The 19,178-nt window shown below is 43.9% G+C and overlaps 1 protein-coding gene across 1 annotated transcript in view; it reads right to left on the bottom strand.

The window, feature by feature from the left end:
• The window catches only part of TMEM88B (transmembrane protein 88B), a 97,013-nt gene extending 81,243 nt beyond the window's left edge, over positions 1-15,770 (bottom strand). The window contains exon 1 of the mRNA XM_030185891.1: positions 15,501-15,770. Within this exon, the coding sequence (XP_030041751.1) occupies positions 15,501-15,770 (270 nt within the window). The remainder of the gene's footprint in view (positions 1-15,500) is intronic.
• Positions 15,771-19,178: the final 3,408 nt, after the last annotated feature.

Below are 19,178 nucleotides of genomic sequence, written 5' to 3'. Positions count from 1 at the left end.
TTGTGCAATACTATCCCTCTGGAATGCTCTGTCTAAGAACTGTACATAGAGATGAATTATGAATTATCTGACCTTCCAAAAGAAATTACAAACTTGGGCTTTATATCCAGGCTTTCACAGGTAATATATGAACACCTGTTTAGGCTTACACTTTATTAACTAGGTAATAGATCTTGTCTGCTGGGAATGTATTAAATGCGATAAGGATAAAGTAACTGCTCGGGTGCGTAATAAATCAACAAGTGCTGTGTGTGGACTGCTGTGTTACTCAGATTTGCTTTAGGCTGCTTTTAGTTTTATTCTTATGTTTTTATTTTATTACTTTTGCTGTTGTAATTATCTCATGATGGAGATCATTTTAGAAGCACTGCTGCCATTTACATGTGGAGATAGCCTGGAATGCTTGACAGATCAAAAAAATGACAAGGGAATTCCGTATCTATCCGCCCACATTACGCACCACATGGGTGTGTAAATGCAGCAAAATGTGGCACTTATTCAAATTCCCTAAATGCTATTCTATGTGTAAGTGACAAACCCCCAAATTCTATAGAATAGGGCCAGGTACGCAGATAACATAATTAAGAAATTGAAACTAAGTTTACTCTAAATGCCAATAATTGGCACCAATTTGGCATTGTGCATGTAACAGACTTACTCCCCTATGCTATAAACAGCAGGCCTAGCTTCTCTCATGCACAGATACAAAGGGGTGTTAATGTGGGAGGGGCATGGGTGTGTCAGGGGAGTTTCATCAAATCTTATGTGCACTGTATAAAATAGTTGCATTTTCACACCCAACTGCAGCATTGAGATGTCACCGTTTTTGCCAGCCATAGATATGGCATAAGTTGTCACACCTAAAGTTTGGCACATAACTGTGGACGTAGGGGTCCTTTTACAAAGGTGTGCTGAAAAATAGCCTTCAGTTGTGTAGGCGTGGATTTTGGGCCGCGCAGAATCATTTTTTAGCGCACCTGTAAAAAAGGCCTTTTTTTCTGCCGAAAATGGACGTGTGGCAAAATCAAAATTGCCGCGCGTCCATTTTGGATCTGAGACCTTACCGTCAGCCATTGACCTAGCGGTAAAGACTCACGTGGTAACCGGGTGGTAATGACCTACATGCATTAAATGCCACCTGGTGTGCGTCCGTTATGCGCGCCCGATAATAAAAATATATTTTTCAGATGCGCATATCGGACACGGGCCAAAAATGAAATTACTGCAAGAGCCACATGGTAGTCGGATGGTAACTCCATTTTGGCATGCATTGGGCACGCATAGATGCTTACACGGCTTAATAAAAGGACCCCTTAGTGTTCTGTAACAGATTTGGGGGTAAATTCTCTAAGTGGTGTCTAAAAATCCGCACCAAAAAATCTACACACTGAGCTCTATTCTATGAAGGGAACATATCCTTTATAGAAAAGTGCTTACTCCAGGATTCTATATAGCATGCCTAGAGTTACGCGTGGTTCTATGTATAAATCTATGCGTGTTCTATCATTACACGCATAGATTAATTGTTTTAACAAGCTGTTAAGCATTAACAGCTCTTAAAAAGCAATAACAAGCACTAATTGGCAAAAATTAGAATTTATGCCCGTACATTGCGAAGTGTGTTCTGTAATGTACCGTACCTAAATTCTAACATGCGCAGGCACAAACGGGCATGTTTAGGGGTGTGGAAATGGGCGTTTTATAGGAGTTCCAAAATCAACGCACATTGTTATAAAATATGGGCCAGTGTGCGTAAATCTACACGCAGGGATTTACACCAGCTTTTTGTTGGCATAAATGGACGCACCTAGATTTAGTTGCATGAACTACGCCTAAGCGTATTCTAAATACTGTGTGTAAATTTACATGCTTAGATGTAATTGCCTACTGCACGTTAATTTTAGGTGCCATATATAGAATTGGGCCCTTAAGACATAAACCGTGCCTAACTTTAGGCGCCAGCAATTATGCCTGCTAAAAGCTGGTGTGAATACCGGCACTTAAATTAGGTGCGATTCGGCTGAATTCTGTATTTACATGGGTAAAATGTTGGAACATCCCAAGCAACGTCCCTAAAAATGTAGCCCCCAAAAAGTTTTTAGGGGCGTTAGGATTTACACACGGTTTGTTATAAAATGCAATCTGTGTGTAAATCCTAATTAAGGCCAATTAATGTCAATAATTGATAGTTAGTAGCCAATTATTGGCACCGATTGGCTTGTCAAGCAATTAAGTTGTGCATACAAATCAGCTACACGTGATTTGCGTGCGCAACTTTAGTTGCCATTTATAGAATCCGGGGGTTGGCGTGCGACTGTCGTTACAAAATACTAGGTTAGCACCCAGTTTTCTGGCGCCTGACTTTAACAGTCTATGTTGAATTTACCCCATACTGCATAACTGCAAGAGTGTATATGTTGTTGACCACTGCGGGAGTAAGGGAGGGGTTATGCCTTAATCCCTCTAGTGGTCATTTGATCATCTAGAGCACCTTTTGGTCACTTAGAAGTGATTGAAACAGGTCTAGTCACAAATGTCTTCATTTTGGCTCTAGATATTTTTATTTTGTTCTGTTATTGCAGAAAAACTTCTATCTTTTGGGGCTGCCAAGGTCCCGCTCAAAACACACCCCCATCATGCCCCCTTGAAATCTGGGTTAGCTGTGGAGTGAAATGTCTACAGTTGGGGTGTCGAAAATCCCTTCAATTACCCATCTAGAAAATGTTTACAGAAGGGAAAAAAAGGAAATAAATATTCCAAAAAATTCAAAAGAATTATTGTTTGTTCATGAGGAAGGCTTCCAGCTGAGAAGAATCGTTGAAAGCATATTTAACTTCTTGATTGGAAATTAAAAATCTACATGGAAACATACTATTGTCACTTCTAGGGAGGGAGGGGGATCTATACTTCCATGTATAATTATTGGCAGTTATATGTAGAACACGTCAAATGATGTTGTCTTTTTCTGCACATGTAGACGCTTGAAATCAATGATCCCACTGTACATGCCAGCAAATAGCCATGCTTTGCTGACAATGTTATATGTTGTTTTTTTTTAAAAAAGCTCCATGTTCGGCAGAGCTTTATGTAAAATACTGGGGACATTGTGAATGTCCTGACCTGGGCATCCCAATTCCTACTGCCGCATCCTATGCAAAATGGGCCTTCACCCAGATGGTCCAGGCTGTTCAGTATTCAGGTTCTCCGTGACCAAGGTGTTCTTGGACACTAATGATACCTAGGACAGGAACCCCTTAGCTTAATGGAATTGAGGGTTGACACTTGATTTGCCAGCCAGGAAATCAGAAATCAAAGGCACAAACAGGCCTAAAAAGAGTGGACGCCAAGCTCAGCCCTGCTGCCCTCTTCTGTGTGTGGCCATTTCAATCTCCCCTGGGAGAGGGGGGGGGGGGTAGAGAACAAAAAGGATAGGGAAGAAGGGGGGCTGGTAGTTCTGGCTAAAGTGTTACTCACACTTGTCCCACCTACTACAGGGACAGATGTGCCTCACTTTCCCCCTGCAGTCATCAGGCCCACCTGCTTCCCCAAATGAGATTTCAGAAAACTAGGAGTACAGCAACATGTCAGGCATGAGATGAACCAGATGGCAAGTTGCCCATGCTCTCCAGAGGCCTATGATTTCCCAGACATGAGCAACCTCAAAGTGTTCAGCACGATAACGACTGTAAACTCTGCCAGTAAATTAAAAGCAGGGCTGGTACAAAGCAATCTGTCTACACTTCGTTGGTTTGCAAATATAAATTAATCCCAGTTGACTAATTTCATTGGTGATCATTAACAAGCTAACCAGGAAAATCAAGCTGTCAATGAGAAAAAAAAGGATGAATTACACAATTTCTTATCTCTCTCACACACACACCTACACCCATGCCCACATATACACACATTTGGGTTGTAACTAGATCTCCCTCAGTCATCGATCTGGAGATAACAGATGTGGGGGGGGGGGGGGGGCGAAGGGGAAGAAAAGTATAACTTTGAAGTACAGATGAACAGACTACCAGTGAGGGAGGTCAGGGCTGGCATTAGAGGGTGTGGAATGAGGGCAATTGCCCTGGATCCAATACCAAAGAAAGCCCCAAGCCTGCCTGAAGCTAAAGGAAGCACAACCTGCCGCCAGGCTTTGGGCTGTCTCCCAAGTTTCTGCCCCCAGCATGTCTAACTAGAGTTGTGAAGTTATTCAGTTCCAGAAAGGAGATTTTAAGTCAGTCCTGGACTTCTAAGCCTATCCTGCTGCACTATGGGATCTGCAGCCCTGATTTCATTGGGCTTGAATCAGACTTCAGATAGTACCTACTTCTGAAACTTGGCAGCTCTGCTCTAACCATGTTCCTGGTGGAGGCAAAATTGATAACAGATTGATTTCAGTAAGCATAGGACAAATGGATAAAGCTGAGATTAAGTAGGGTCAGCAGTGTGCAGTAGAAAGAGCTTTTTACTTCACTAGGGCACTGTTATTAATGGAGACCAAGCTTCCTGACTATCCTGGCTGCTGGGATGGGCTGGAAGAAAAAAAATTCATTACCACTGTCTCGGGCGAGTCTTGCACCTCCCTCACTATTTTTTGGGTGTTAGTGTTCATTGATAATTAATGTTTTTATATTTTATTCAAAGAGGATATAACCTAGGCCTCCAGGCCTTAATGGTGTGATTTTGTTCTTGAGTGATTGTTTCTTTTGGGTAAAGTGGTAGGGTCTCTCCATGTTTCTCACCCCCCTCCACATCCACCTCTACCTTCCCCATAAGACTGTCATCGGAATGCTTTTATATTTCACAGATATAGTCTGATATGTCATCATTTGGCCACCCTTCAGGGGTGGGGTGATCGCTGAGGGACCCGCCCCAAAATGCCCCCCTGCAACTAGTCCCAGAATCTATGACAAGGCCGAATTTGTGTGTAGAGACTGAGTTCTTTCATTACAACTTGGGGGTCCATGGGTTAATTTTAGCAACCAATGGAAAAGGTGCCGGTACTCAGTACCCCCTCAAAAAAAAAAAAGCCCTGCAAATTAATAAACTGAAACACAGCACATGAGATGAGTCTTGTGGTCATTATTTGCTCTTGCATAATAAGTTATTTTTCTAAGCCATAGTGGTTCTTGGAACAGGAACAATTGTCTCTCACACATCCTGCTGAGTCCGACTGCCTCCCGCACTGCGAAACTCATTCCTCTCTGTTCAAGAAATTACACACCACATTTTCTCGTCCATCTTTCAAACAAATGTACTGTGTGCATTGGATTTACTGTAGGTTGGAGGTTAAGGGGTGCCCCTCTCATTCACTCTCTGCCTGAGCCTTTAATATGAGAAGGGATGAAGAAAGTGACTGGGGGAGGCCCTGCTGCGTCACAAAGAGAGAGGGGGGACACCGAGCCCTGCAAAGTGCTTCCCACATTCACCAGAATGAGCTCACTAAAGAAAAATTTGGCCTCCGGCTCTAAACAACCATAAATAATTCAAAGGGCCACAGCTGTGAGAGAAACATATCCAACAAACACAGGGCAGAAACACTGGAAAGATTCTTCAAAGTTTTCCTGAGTGTTAAAACTGTCATTAAGAGGTGCAGACCTTTGTCCTCTCTAGAACAGAAAGGAGGTGAGGAAGGTTTTTGAGGGGGCTGGAAAGGAAGCATCTGTTATGAAGTGGTCATTAATTTTCTGGGGTAAGGCAGCACTAGATGCATCAGCCCCAGTACTGCATTAGGACAGGAATAGCGAGAGTAACTGCTTTTAGTATCTCTAACTCCCTCTTGCTCTGCAGCTAGGGTTAAAATATATACCAACATGGACTAAACATATGGCCCACAGACCCAAAGAACTAGATTTTATAAATGGTGCCAAATAAATAAATAAATAAATAAAGCTTAGCGCTATTGTACAAACCGAACTTAAAATTAGGCTTGGTTTATCAAACAGGGCTTAGCGTCAGGAACTGCAACTACATTTAGGTGCAACCATTTACACCAATGAAAACCTGGTGTAAATCCACACGCCCATAGATCAGGTGCAGATCCCACTACTTCTATAACAACGTGCATAAATTGCAGCAATGCCCCAACCCATCCATGCTCGTCCCATGATTAAGCCCCCTTGTCAGATCTGTACATTAGAATTTATACGCCTAAAAAGATATTCGCGTAAAATTCTAATTATTGCCAATTAGTGCTGACAATTGCTTGTTATTGCCCAATTATTGGTGCTGATTGGCTCGTTACTCAATTAAGTTGCATGCTTAAATTCAGCACACGCCCAAATTTATGCACGCAACTCAAAGCGCCATATGTAGAAACCGAGGGAAAAAGATAGAAAACCTTAGGGGATCTTTTACTAAGCCACAGTAACGTTTTCAGCTCGCTGTAGAAATCAGCTGGTGGTAAACACTGAGATGCTCAGGCATCGTGTGGTTGGTTTGAAATCAGCACGTGCTAACCGCATGTAAAAAAATATATATTTTTTAATTTTTGCGTGGAGAGGGCATGTCTGGGGCAGACAGTGGGCATTTCTGCACTAATCGATTAGCACATCTACATTATCACATGCTGACTGATTAGCGCAGGAGCCCATACTGGAGAAAAAGGGCAGCGCCGGGCAGACTTTGACGGTCTATGCCCTGAAAATGCCAAGGACAATTCAAGATCAGGTATACATATGAAGAGTCACGTCATGCCTTATGCTATGAGTTCATCTTGTTGGGCAGACTGAATGGACTGTACATTTCTTTATCTGTTGTCATCTACTATGTTACCACGTAACAGTCGTAATTTCATGAACTTAACAGCAGGCTGATTTCTTTGCTTCCTGCACAGCACAGTGCATGAAGAAATGAAAACAAATACAAAAGGGTCATAGAGCTTCGTGTTGAGTTGTGATGAAGTAAATTCATCTAAGTAGATAAGTATATAAGTAATGCTTGGACAGACCAAAGGTCCATCAAGCCCAGCATCCTGTTTCCAAAACTGGCCAATCCAGGTCCCTGGCAAGATCCCAGCAATACAATACATTTTATGCTGCTTATCCCAGAAATAAGCAGTGGATTTTCCCCAAGTCCATTTTAATAACGGTCTATGGACTTTTCCTTTAGGAAGCCATCCAAACCTTTTTTTAAGCCCCGCTAAGCTAACAGCCTTTACCACATTCTCTGGCAATGAATTCCAGAGTTTAATTACACGTTGAGTGAAGAAACATTTTCTCCGATTCATTTTAAATTTACCACTTTGTAGCTTCATTGCATGACCCCTAGTCCCAGTATTTTTGGAAACAGTAAACAGACGCTTCACGTCTACCCGTCCCATTCCGCTCATTATTTTATAGACCTCTATCATATCTCCCCACAGCCATCTTTTCTCCAAGCTGAAGAAAAATCAAATTATTATATGCTAACTGCAGAAGGCAGAGGCATTGTAGGCACATGCGTATGTGGAGGGAGAATTGCACAATATATATCTTCTATGAGCAATATATTTTCACATAGCCAACCTCAATTGGAATTTGAGATGTCTGGGATTGCTGCACTCATGCTTACACACTTCCTTCTTATGTTGACATCTCTCTCCTGGGTGCTGTTAAGCCTTGTTTCCTGCAGGCTTGTGGAGAGACAGCTGCAAACTGAAAATGAGCCCATCTGTCCAATACTATGCAAGTGAAACACACCAAGTTTGCATTTTGTAGATTTATGGCCTATGCAAATTGTCTTGCGGATTTTCCTGACAACAACCCTAACCAGCTGGCATATGATTGCATTAGGTCTCTGAAAAAGTATGGGAAGGCCAAGGCTTGATGGGTTGATTATGTTTGTGACAGGGAAGAGAAGAGGTCTGAGAGACTGGGTACAAGACATGGGCAAGAGGGAGCTGTTATTGGGTTGCATTTGGAAATTTCATATATGCCTCTCCTAAGAGAATGACCTAAACGGGGCAGATTGGATGGTCCAATTTGGTCTTTATCTGGTCTCATTTACTATTTTACTACATTACTAAAATGTACTTAACCACAGAAGCTACTGGAGGGACTAGAGAAAATCCAACCACAAATACGTACAATCCTTTCAAACTTGTAGAGATCCTGGAAACTCAAATCTTCAAACTTCAGGACCTCTCTGCTTCTGTCTCCTTTAAATTCCTGGCACTTTGGCACCATGCTACCAATTCTGCTTGCCCTGGGATTGGTAGTATGGAATGTTGCTACTATTTGGGTTTTTGCCAGGAACTTGTGACCAGGATTGGCCACTGTTGGAAGCAGAATACTGCAGGGGCGTAGCCACGGGTGGGCCTAGACGGGCCAAGGCCCAGCCACTTTTGCTCCAGGCCCGCCCAGCCTCTTCTGCCCACTCTCCCCGTCCGCGTGGTCTGCTCACTTTTACTGCCCTGAAGCGCCGTTCTCCCTCCAGCACCGGTGATTCCCATAGCCAGCCTTCTGCCACTGCGCGTCGTCAGGACCTCTTCTCAGGCGCATCCCGCCTACTCTGCAACTTCCTGCATCCCACCTTTGCAGAAAACAGGAAGTTGCAGAGTAGGCGGGACGCGCCTGAGAAGAGGCTCCGACGACGCGCGCTGGCAGAAGGCTGGCTATGGGAATCGCCGGTGCTGGAAGAAGAATGACGCTTCAGGGCAGTAAAAATGACCAGAACTGACCATGTGCGGGGGGGGGGGGGGGGGTGGATAGCGGGTGGAGAGGAAATGCGGCGGCGGGTGGATGGAGAGGAAATGCGACGGCAGGCAGGGGGTGGTAGCGGGTGGAGAGGAAATGCGAAGCCTGTGCCTACCCGGTCCACCTCCAGGCCCATCTAAAAATTAAACTCTGGCTACGCTACTGGAATACTGGGCTAGATGGACCATTGGTCTGACTCAGTATGGTTATTCCTATGTTCTAAGATGTAGGTGCTACAATGGGGCATGCTTAGTGCGAATTCTATAACAGCACTTAGGGTACATCTAAGTCATTATAGAATACTAATGCAAACCTGCTTCAGCATGCTAAAAGTTAGGTGCAATCATTTACGCCAGGACAACGGCTGGTGTAAGTGGGCGCATCTAGGTGTGCCAATCAACACGAACAACTGATAGTATTCTACAAGTTGTGCACATTGTTTGGTGACACGCCCATGCTCTGCCCATATGTATGTCCCCCTTGCACTTAGGAACTACCTTATAGAATAGTGCCTAGTGCATATATGTACATCACTGCCAATTACTAGAACCAATTCAACACTACTCCGCCCATCCCTAAACTACCTATCTTAGACAATAGTAACTGAATATCCACAGAATCGAAGGTCCCAGAAACATCCAAGGAAATTAGATAAAAACAAACATTTCTGTCCATCCCTCTCCTCAGTTCATCAACTATAGAAAGCAACAACAATTCCAGAATCAAAACTGATTCGGATCTAAACAACCTACTTCATCCACAAACTCCTACAATGGTCACAAAATCACCTTCTCTAATACTTTACCCAAAAACGGTACCATAGAAATTGACCTATAGTTGTTCATCACTGTAATATCAAGACCCTGTTTCTTCAACAAGGGCTTAACCATCGCCAGTGTACACTTTTTCAGATAAATGCCAACATTAAGAGATTTATTAACAATCTGAATCACGATTACATCTGCCAGTTGCCGAATCATAAGAAGCAAAGTACACAAGGGTGGAAGAAAACCAAGTCCAAAAGACCAGTACTGAAACCACGGTGGTAAGAGCACCAAAACCACAGTTTGTTGGGACCCTACAGGGTCTGTGTTTTGGCTACAAAGCCTTCCTCAGGGATCAACAAATTGATGTGTATAGATTAAGCATCTGAACCTCTTAAAATGAGGTGCAATGAGCTACGCGGTGCAGTCCACAATCCGGATGCTTAATCTATACACGTCAATTTGTTGACCCCTGAGGAAGGTACAAACACAGCGGTTTGATTCTCCTGCATTGGCAATGAATGTAAGGTAACAGTTCCTCAGTGCAGTCATCTGGCAATGTATTTATTTATCTGCAAGACTTTCTATACCACTCTAGCTGATGGGCAGGACAGAGCAGTGTACAGGCTAAAAATTAGGAAACAAGAAAGGAACGCCATCAATGTGTACGAAAGGAGAGTAGTTAAGTTTAAAAGACAGGCGTAGCTAAAAGAAGAAAGCAAAATCAAGCATACATAAAAGAATGGCATGGTTGGGTGGGTAACACTAGTGGCGTAGCTATGTGGGGCCACGGGGGCCTGGGCCCTCCCAAATTTCCTCTGGGCCCCTAGTTTTACTGGCGGGGGTCACCAACCCCTGCCATCTGAAGCATTGTCCAGCGCCGCTCTCTGGCGCCACCGCATTATCTGCCCTGCGCTGTCTTCCCCTCACTTCTGGCACGCTCTTTTTAGTGAAACTGAGCATGCTCAATTTCACTAAAAGGAACATGTAGGACATGAGGGGAAGACAGAGCAGTGCAGGCAATGCACAGCGCCAGAGACCGGTGCTGGACAACACTTCAGCTGGCAGGGGTAGGGGACCCCCGCCAGGCAAGGTATTTGCTGCGACAGTGGATGGGGAGCGGCAGGGCGGCGGGGGGTGGTGAGGCGGTGGGGGGAAGCAAAGCGGCAGGGCAGTAGCGGCGGGGTGGCAGAACAAAATGTGCCCTCTCCCCACCTCGGGCTCTGGCCCTCTCCCATCGTGAAGTCTGGCTACTCCCCTGGGTAATACTGGTAGTTTTAATCAAGCTGTTTCTCCAAAGGTTAATTGGAAGAGCCAGGTTTTCAGCTCAGTTCTAAAGTCCTTGAAAGAGGAATTGCCATGGAGAGAGAGGGGAGATTGTTTCAGATGTGCGGAGCAAGGCAGAAGAAATCACTGTGACATGTTGATTCCAAGTGAGCACGATTTGGATAGGGCAGAACTAAACTCTGATTGTTTAAAGAGTGGAGGGTTCTGGAGGGGCGGTAAGGAATAGTTAGACAGGAAAAACAGTCGGAGTTACCAAACCTAAAGGCCTTAAAGGTAAAAGTGGCAATTTTGTAGGTAATCCTTTGTTTGACGGGGAGCCAATGATATTGTTTCAGCAAGGGTGAAGTATGATCAGAGCAATGGGCATGGCAGAGTAACCTGTTGGCTGTGTTCTGGAGTGACTGAAGTTTCTTTAATGAGTGATGGGACAACCCAACGTAAACAACATTGCAATAGTCAAGACAGGTGGTAAAAAAAAAAAAAAGAAAGGAACAAAGCATGAAATTGTGGAGTGCCAAAGAGGTGGCAAATTGCTCATAGTTGGCAGAAGACTAGAAAATTAACGTGAGCTTTGTGGCAGAAAGGAGAGAGAGGAATAAAGGATTTTTTTTTTTTGTTACATTTGTACCCCACGCTTTCCCACTCATGGCAGGCTCAATGCAGCTTACATGGGGCAATGGAGGATTAAGTGACTTGCCCAGAGTCACAAGGAGCTGCCTGTGCCGGGAATCGAACTCAGTTCCTCAGGACCAAAGTCCACCACCCTAACCACTAGGCCACTCCTCCACTAGGATAATATCTAAATAGTGAAAACCAGATACAGGTATAATAGAAGTGCCAACTAAAGTAATAGGGGATGGAGGAGGGAAAGGTGCACCAGAAAACCAACAGCCAACAGTTTTATCTGGATTCAACACTAATTGATGATCTTGTAGCCAGCTAGCAACTGAGTCGAGGCAGGTCTGTAAAGGAGTGAGGGAGGGAGAGGACGAGGTAATGGGGTAGATCAACAGAATGTCATCAGTATAAAGATAGGTGGAGATTCCGAAGGTTTGGATAAGAGCAGCAAGAGGACTCAGGAAGAGACTAAAAAGAAGAGGAGAGAATATTCTCCCTTGGGGTACTCCCCAATGGTAGTTCTCTCCACTCAAGATGTTATATCAGACAATGACCGGAAATGTGCGATCAGATAGAAGAGAAGTGAACCAAGAGAGAACGGTCCCAGTGATGCCCAAGGCAAATAAATGTGAAAGTAAGAGGGAATGGTTAACCAGATCAAAAGTGGTGGAAAGGTCGAAAGAAACCTTCAAGAGAAAGTGAAGTTCACCGATAAGTGCTGCCATGATGGTTTCTGTACTGTAGTGAGTCCTGAAGCCAGATTGCCGAGGGTGTAGAGTGAGATTTTTTTCTCAGCAAAAGATGTGAGTTGGGCAAACACTATTTTTTTTTCTAGTACTTTTGACATATTGGCTTTCCCCTCCTTTTCCAGTACTACACTGGGTCTCAATTTCACCCAAAACGTCAGGAAGGGACTGTTTTCAGCTCCCAATTCAAAATACTATTCTAGTAGAGACGGCTGAGGGGAGACATGATAGAGGTATATAAAATAATGAGTGGAGTGGAACAGGTGGATGTGAAGCGTCTGTTCACGCTTTCCAAAAATACTAGGACTAGGGGGCATGCGATTAAACTACAGTGCAGTAAATTTAAAACAAATCGGAGAAAATGTTTCTTCACCCAACGTGTAATTAAACTCTGGAATACATTGCCGGAAAATGTGGTGAAGGTGGTTAGCTTAGCAGAGTTTAAAAAGGGGTTGGACGGTTTCCTAAAGGACAAGTCCATAAACCGCTACTAAACGGACTTGGAAAAATCCAAAATCCCAGGAATAACATGTATAGAATGTTTGTACGTTTGGGAAGCTTGCCAGGTGCCCTTGGCCTGGATTGGCCGCTGTCGTGGACAAGATGCTGGGCTCGATGGACCCTTGGTCTTTTCCCAGTATGGCATTACTTATGTACTTATGTAGTGCCACGTGCATCCCTGCTGGAGCAAACCTGCATAGGTTGGAAGGAGTACAGTCACCCCTCCTCTTCTCTTTCCACAATTGCTTATGCTCAGCGCTAGCTAAAGTATAATAAAGTGATAATTGCTTAGCATAGGTTATAATACACACAGTGGTCACTTGTTCAAAAGAGCTTGTGGTGGATCTGGGCTGTGAATTGAAAACCTTTTGTCAGGAAGCTGGTATGATGCTGCTGTGAGAATTATGATCTGGTGTTTGTGGTATGGGACAAGAACTATTGGTGGCAATCAGGCTGACATTGATTTTCAAACTCCCTTGCTTATTTTTTGCATATAGTAATCTACTGATAAAGAGGATGAAAGGTTCATTAAATACAAGTAAGATGTCTACTAAAGATGCCCTGTGAGTCTCATTCTCTTGTATAAGGCTTTTTATATGCTGGACGGCTCTGAAACTTCAGCTAATTCATGACAATAGAATCAAAATTGGATCAATTATTAAAAAAAAAAAAACATGTGGCAAAAGAATGGGCCATTTGTTGCTCATCCCTACCTGTCTTTCTCCAACTGAGTTTTTAATCCCCAGGAGAAAAGACGATGCCTGTTATTATAAGCCATTACTTCTAATTTCAGTCTTACTCAGATGAAAATTACTGCCTAGGGGTATTTCATACAGAGGCAGGAGGATTTATGTTTTACCTTCGAAGATGCCTGCCGCAGGAGCTAATCCTGCAAAGAGTCTGAGCAGTAAGAGAAGATGTCCCCATGCACTTGTAAACCCTGGGTGGAAACTTTGCAACCTGAAACAGAGGAACGGAAGGTGCATTTTCCGAAAGATTGCGTGGCCTATTTAATCTACATATGGTGTTACTACTGTAAGTGCCCTAGAAAAGTATTCTGGCTACAAAACCTTTTACTTTTTTGACCTTGTTTATATTATGATTATTATTATTATTATCCTTATTATGTAATTCCAAAAACAGAAGAGTATAATGAAAGGTGGAGGGAAGCTTGAGAAGCCTCAACCTCAATGCATTGTATATAGAAAGATATCCTGAACAGAACCTCTACACAGGATCCATGGTACCTAAACCATCTCAGAGAGATGTGTACTGAAAGTTCTAAACTCACATTATTGGGAAAGTTTGGGAAGGTATCAACCAAAAAACATCGGGTAATAAACATAAATTGTAAGATAGTGTATTAATAACGGAGAGGGAGAGGACCTCAGACCGGTGACAACCTTTAATCAATAAGATTACATCAGTCTGGTCACCTTCGTATAATCACTGGTCCTCTACCAACCTCCTCTCTGGTTGTTCATTCGTGCGCTTTTAATACTTATAAATGCTACATATCACAGCCATAGTGCAAAATATTACTGCCAACCACAGCTACTTAGCTTGTTGTTGCTCAAACAAGGGCCTCCCCAACGGTCCCGTTTCGCCAACTGGGGCTTCGTCAGGGGAAGAGCACCCCGCAACGCCAAACTGTGGCAAGAACCCAGCAAGCCGTTAATGCAGGAAAAAGAATGTGCTACATTAACGGCTTGCTGGGTTTCTGCCACAGTTTGGCGTTGCGGGTTGCTCTTCCCCTGACGAAGCCCCAGTTGGCGAAACGGGACCGTTGGGGAGGCCCTTGTTTGACCAACAACAAGCTAAGTAGCTGTGGTTGGCAGTAATATTTTGCACTGTGGCTGTGATATGTAGCATTTATAAGTATTAAAAGCGCACGAATGAACACCCAGAGAGGAGGTTGGTAGAGGACCAGTGATTATACGAAGGTGACCAGACTGATGTAATCTTATTGATTAAAGGTTGTCACCGGTCTGAGGTCCTCTCCCTCTCCGTTATTAATACACTATCTTACAATTTATGTTTATTGCCCGCTGTTTTTTGGTAGATACCTTTTATAATTCAGCGGAGTTGTTCCCATAAGTTTTTGTTACCTTGAAAGTTTGGGAAGCAAATAAAGTTATTCATTCATTTCACATACACCCACATTGAAGGCAATTCACCTTGAGGTGCTACTGAAAAAGGTGTGAGCTAAATCAAAATGAAAAAATAAAAATAAAAAATGCACACACATTCTGACACACAAATACAGACTGACACACAGACATACACTCATGAAATACTAATACATGCAGATGCCTGCAACAACATATGCAAATCTTCACAAACACTAACACACACCCCTTACACAGAAACATGCCGGCACATAGTCTTGCAAGTATGTTAATGAAGACATTCAACTTACTATTGAAGACATTCAACTTACTGTTCGAACTTCCATAGATCCTCTTATGGCCAATGATAACACTGCCCTGGTTCAGGTGAAGTGTGCAGAAAAACAGGAGGACCTATTATACCAGTGTATGGATTCTTCACCTTCCACTCCACACATCACCTTGCAGACATTTTCTTCTAGCACCTCAGCCAACAATAAGACTTCAAGGGGTCATGCAAGGAATGTAAAGCTAGTGAAAATGATGTAGCATTAGAGATGGAATGCAAAATGCTCCAAATCACACTACATTTTTCCAAAACCTCCAGTACTTTCCTTTTCATAATTTCAGGATCTGTGTATCTATGCAGCCTCAAGGTACAGTCAAATATGTCCCCCAACTAAACAAGCAATGAGCTTGCAGTACCCATGCTCCCCCACCTGTCCTTCCAGTCTATGTAAAACAAACTCTATTTCTGGGGGGGGGGGGGGGGGGGGAGGGAGAGGGAAGATTGAGTTCTGTTGTACTTACCCTAGAGTGGCATTTGAAGCCAAAGTACACTACCACGACTGTGGGCAGCAGCACCACTGTGAAGATGACGGCCATGAAGATGAAGTTCATCAGAAAGACTAGGATGTTCATGGTGGTGACCAGCAGAGTCCAGGCCCAGCAGCTGCACATGCTGCGGCGCTCCATAGGGAGTAGCTGGTCCTCTATGTTGTAGGGCGGAAGGCCAGGGATCATCCTGGAAGTGTCCGAGAGATTGTCCACCTCAAAGTCTTCAATTTCTTGGTCAGACATTTTCGGGGAATTTCAAGATTTCTATTTCTCTTTTCTCTCTTTCTGCTTTCTTTTTCTCTTTGATTTTGCTCTCTGTTCTTTTTCCTCTTTCTCCTAATTAAAAAAATATATTTTCTTTATTTCTTTCCTGCCCAAGTTACAAGCAGAAAGAAAGCAGCTACCTTCAGGCAAGCCCAGTGAATGGATCAAGGAAGATGCTTTCTCCTTGGCTAGGGGAGGGGGGAGGGGAACCTTTTCCCTGCTGGAGATGGAGTTCTTGATGCTGTCAGAGTTGGTCTAACCTTGGTGCCTTCCACAGTCTAGGAAGCTATATTCAGGTGTAGTAAAACCAGTAGCGAATCCCTTCCTTCACATCTCAAGGCTGCGATGGGTCCCAAGGATATCAGAGGTGACCAGCTTCCCTGATCCTGGCGCATCCTTGACCCCCCAGTCGCAGAATCCTATTCGTGCAACTTTCTTCCAATGAGCAGGGTCCCCCCTAAGGCTTCTTTCCCAGTTTCACAGAGCGCTTCAGCTCTCCAGTGATAACCACGATTGCTCCAGGGGGGGCGTTCAAGAAGCTTTACCGAACCCACGAGGTATCAGTAGCTATGTGGGGCTCTGTCCAGAGCCAATCGGCCATGCTCGGTACTAGATAGCAGCTCTGGCTCTGGCAAAATGTCAGGCAGGCAGTGTGCTTGTGCTTTCCCTGCGCTGAATGTGCGTGGCTGCCTCAAAGCTCCTTCTCCCCTCCTCCTTCTCCTCTGCTGCTCCTCCTGCTGCGTCTGCTCCCTCACTTATGCACCCAGACCAGCCGCACCTGGGCCCCCCTCTGCCCATAGAGGCTCAGGGTTTTCACTTATCCTCTAATCATTCACCTCTGCAATTTTCATCCAGGACCAAGAAGTGCCGCATTTCTTAACCAGAATCAAACAAGGGCGCAGATAATTGAACTGCAATGTTTCTTAGAAAACAGCCATATCTAATAATTGGCAATGTTGGGATTACGGGCTAATTGTATTGTGTCTGTAATGATCCTGCATTATTATTAAGACAAAGAAAATTAATTAGCATTCAGAGGAATACAGAAGCTTTCAACCAAAACAAAAGTTTCCAAAACTGTGCATGACAATACACGATGCTACGTGAATTAAGTAATAATGGGAAGGGTGCCGAACGCTGAACTCAGTAAAACTATAATGCAGCGGAGCTAAGGGCAGCCCCGAGCTGAAAAGTGCCTGTCTGTCGCTCTCCATTTCGTACCCAATCCATCCTCCCCTTCCCCACAATAAGCCCACCCTGGGCTTTGATTTACTGCCGATTCTCTCTTCTGAGAAGGAGCTGCGGGCTCCCAGTATATCACAATCAACCTGAGCCTCCAGAGGCTTCTTCAGCAAACCTGCATTTTCAGGGAAGCTTGGTGTTATCCTCGGTTACAGCTTAGACTGTGACTGGGAGGGATTTTCAGGACCAGGAGTCGACGGACAGCAACCTTACGGAAAGCTTGGGGAAGAAGCCATTTGAGAAAAGAAAGACCTGGAATTCAGAACATTGACTGACTTAAAGTCAAGATCAACTGTCATCAAATTACTCAGGATTAAACATTAAATTGGAGGAAATGATGACAATAATGAAATGTAATTTCATATTTCTATTCCGCCCTTCCGTGATAAATCTCATTCAAAGCGGATCATTACGCACAAAACTCTTCCTTGGTCTCCCGTTTCTGCCTGGTACTTCCTGGCAAGTCCCCTGTACTGTTGCTTTTTGCTGCAGTCTCCCCTGGCATGTTCCGCTTTCAGAGAGTCTGGATTCGTTTAGTTCAAAGCAGCCAAGTTTTGCCGGGATCGCTCTTTGTCATAAACTTTTATTAAGAGACGAAAGAACCAGTTAGAAATGAAAAATCCATTCATACTCTGCCCTTTTGTTTCACTTACTCCCTCACTTTTAATAACATACATTTTCCTTCTCCTATTTTCTGGCTGACTGTAATAATGTTCCTAAGAGTCGTTCATTGCTTTCTGGCTGCATTGCCTCCACTCTTCCTGGCTTTCTTAAACTTCTGCACCTTGTCACTGACATGTTATTTTTTAAGATGTTGACAGGAAACAATGAATGATTACGAAGACCAGCGGGAAGACGAACGATCCCAGGAATTGGAACGTGATTCTACTGCAGAGCAACCAAGGAATATAATGGGAAAGCAAGGTGTGTGCTCTGGTGACCTCTTACTTACAGTAAACAGTGGGGCCAACGATGTCTCTCAGGATAGCAGATGGTCATCACATGAAGTTCCTCAATCTGGTCTGCCCCAGGCTGTGGTGGTGCATCACATTTATGTGTATGGTAAGACATTTCATCACCTCCAGAGATCAGGAGTTCAAATAGCTAAAGAAAACACTAAGAGCCTGCAAAATCGGGACAAAGTTACTTTAATCGTATAACTTGGATAACAATCTTCCAAAGTTGACCCGACACGGGCCGTGTTTCGGCGCACAGTGCCTGCATCAGGGGTAGTAGGAGTTGTAATGTCTAGAAATGCAGTAGCCAGACTTGCTCCTTTTTCACAAGTATCAGAGAGAAAAGGCTGTCCCTTAAGGAGCAAGTCTCACTACTGCATTTCTAGACATTACAACTCCTATGACCCCCCCCTGAGGCAGGTGCTGTGAGCCCAAACACCGCCGTGTGGGGGTCATCTTTGGAAGATTGTTATCCAAGTTATGTTAAAGTAACTTTGTCCCAATTTTGAAGCCTCTTAGTGCTTTCTTTGGCTATTTGGACTTTGTTCTGTACTCTGAACCCTCTCTGTGCTGTGTTGAGATCAGGAGTTTACCATGAACCCAGAGACCCTTTTACTAAGTTGGATTAAGGGCTAATAGGTGCCTATTGCAGCAAAAAATAAAGTACTGCAGGATGCACTCAGGCATCCTGTGGTAACTTTGCAATCTGCTTGCCATAACCACCCACTAAAAATGTGTTCTTTTTTTGAGGGGGCATCTCAGGGGCAGAAAGTGGGCATTCCTTTGCTAACCAGTTAGTGTATCTACATTACATATTCTGGATCTGAAAGATCTTTCCAGTTACAGACTGATTTCTAATATTCCATTTCTTTCTAAAGAGCTGTTTTCTCCCAACTGTCTCAAGGTGTTCTTCATCCCTCCCAACGAGGCTTTTGTCCTGGTCACTCTACAGAGACTATTATCACTTTGTTACTTAATGATTTCCATTCTGCTTTTGATCTCTGATCTCTCTGGATCTCAGAGCTGCATTTGGTCTGGTTTGCCACAATCTCTTATTCTCTTCTCTCACCAAAATTAGGTTATCTGGTACAGTCTACAAATGGTTCTTATCATTCCTTTCTAACTGTTCCTTTCAGGTTTCTCTTCCTTCTTCCAAATCTGATAATTGCCCCTCCTTTGCAGCATCTCT

This window comes from Microcaecilia unicolor, chromosome 13 (genome assembly GCF_901765095.1).
Source record: "Microcaecilia unicolor chromosome 13, aMicUni1.1, whole genome shotgun sequence".
Taxonomy (NCBI): Eukaryota; Metazoa; Chordata; class Amphibia; order Gymnophiona; family Siphonopidae; genus Microcaecilia; species Microcaecilia unicolor.
Note: the sequence above shows the minus strand (reverse complement) of the source record. Positions and strands in the feature narration are given on the sequence as shown.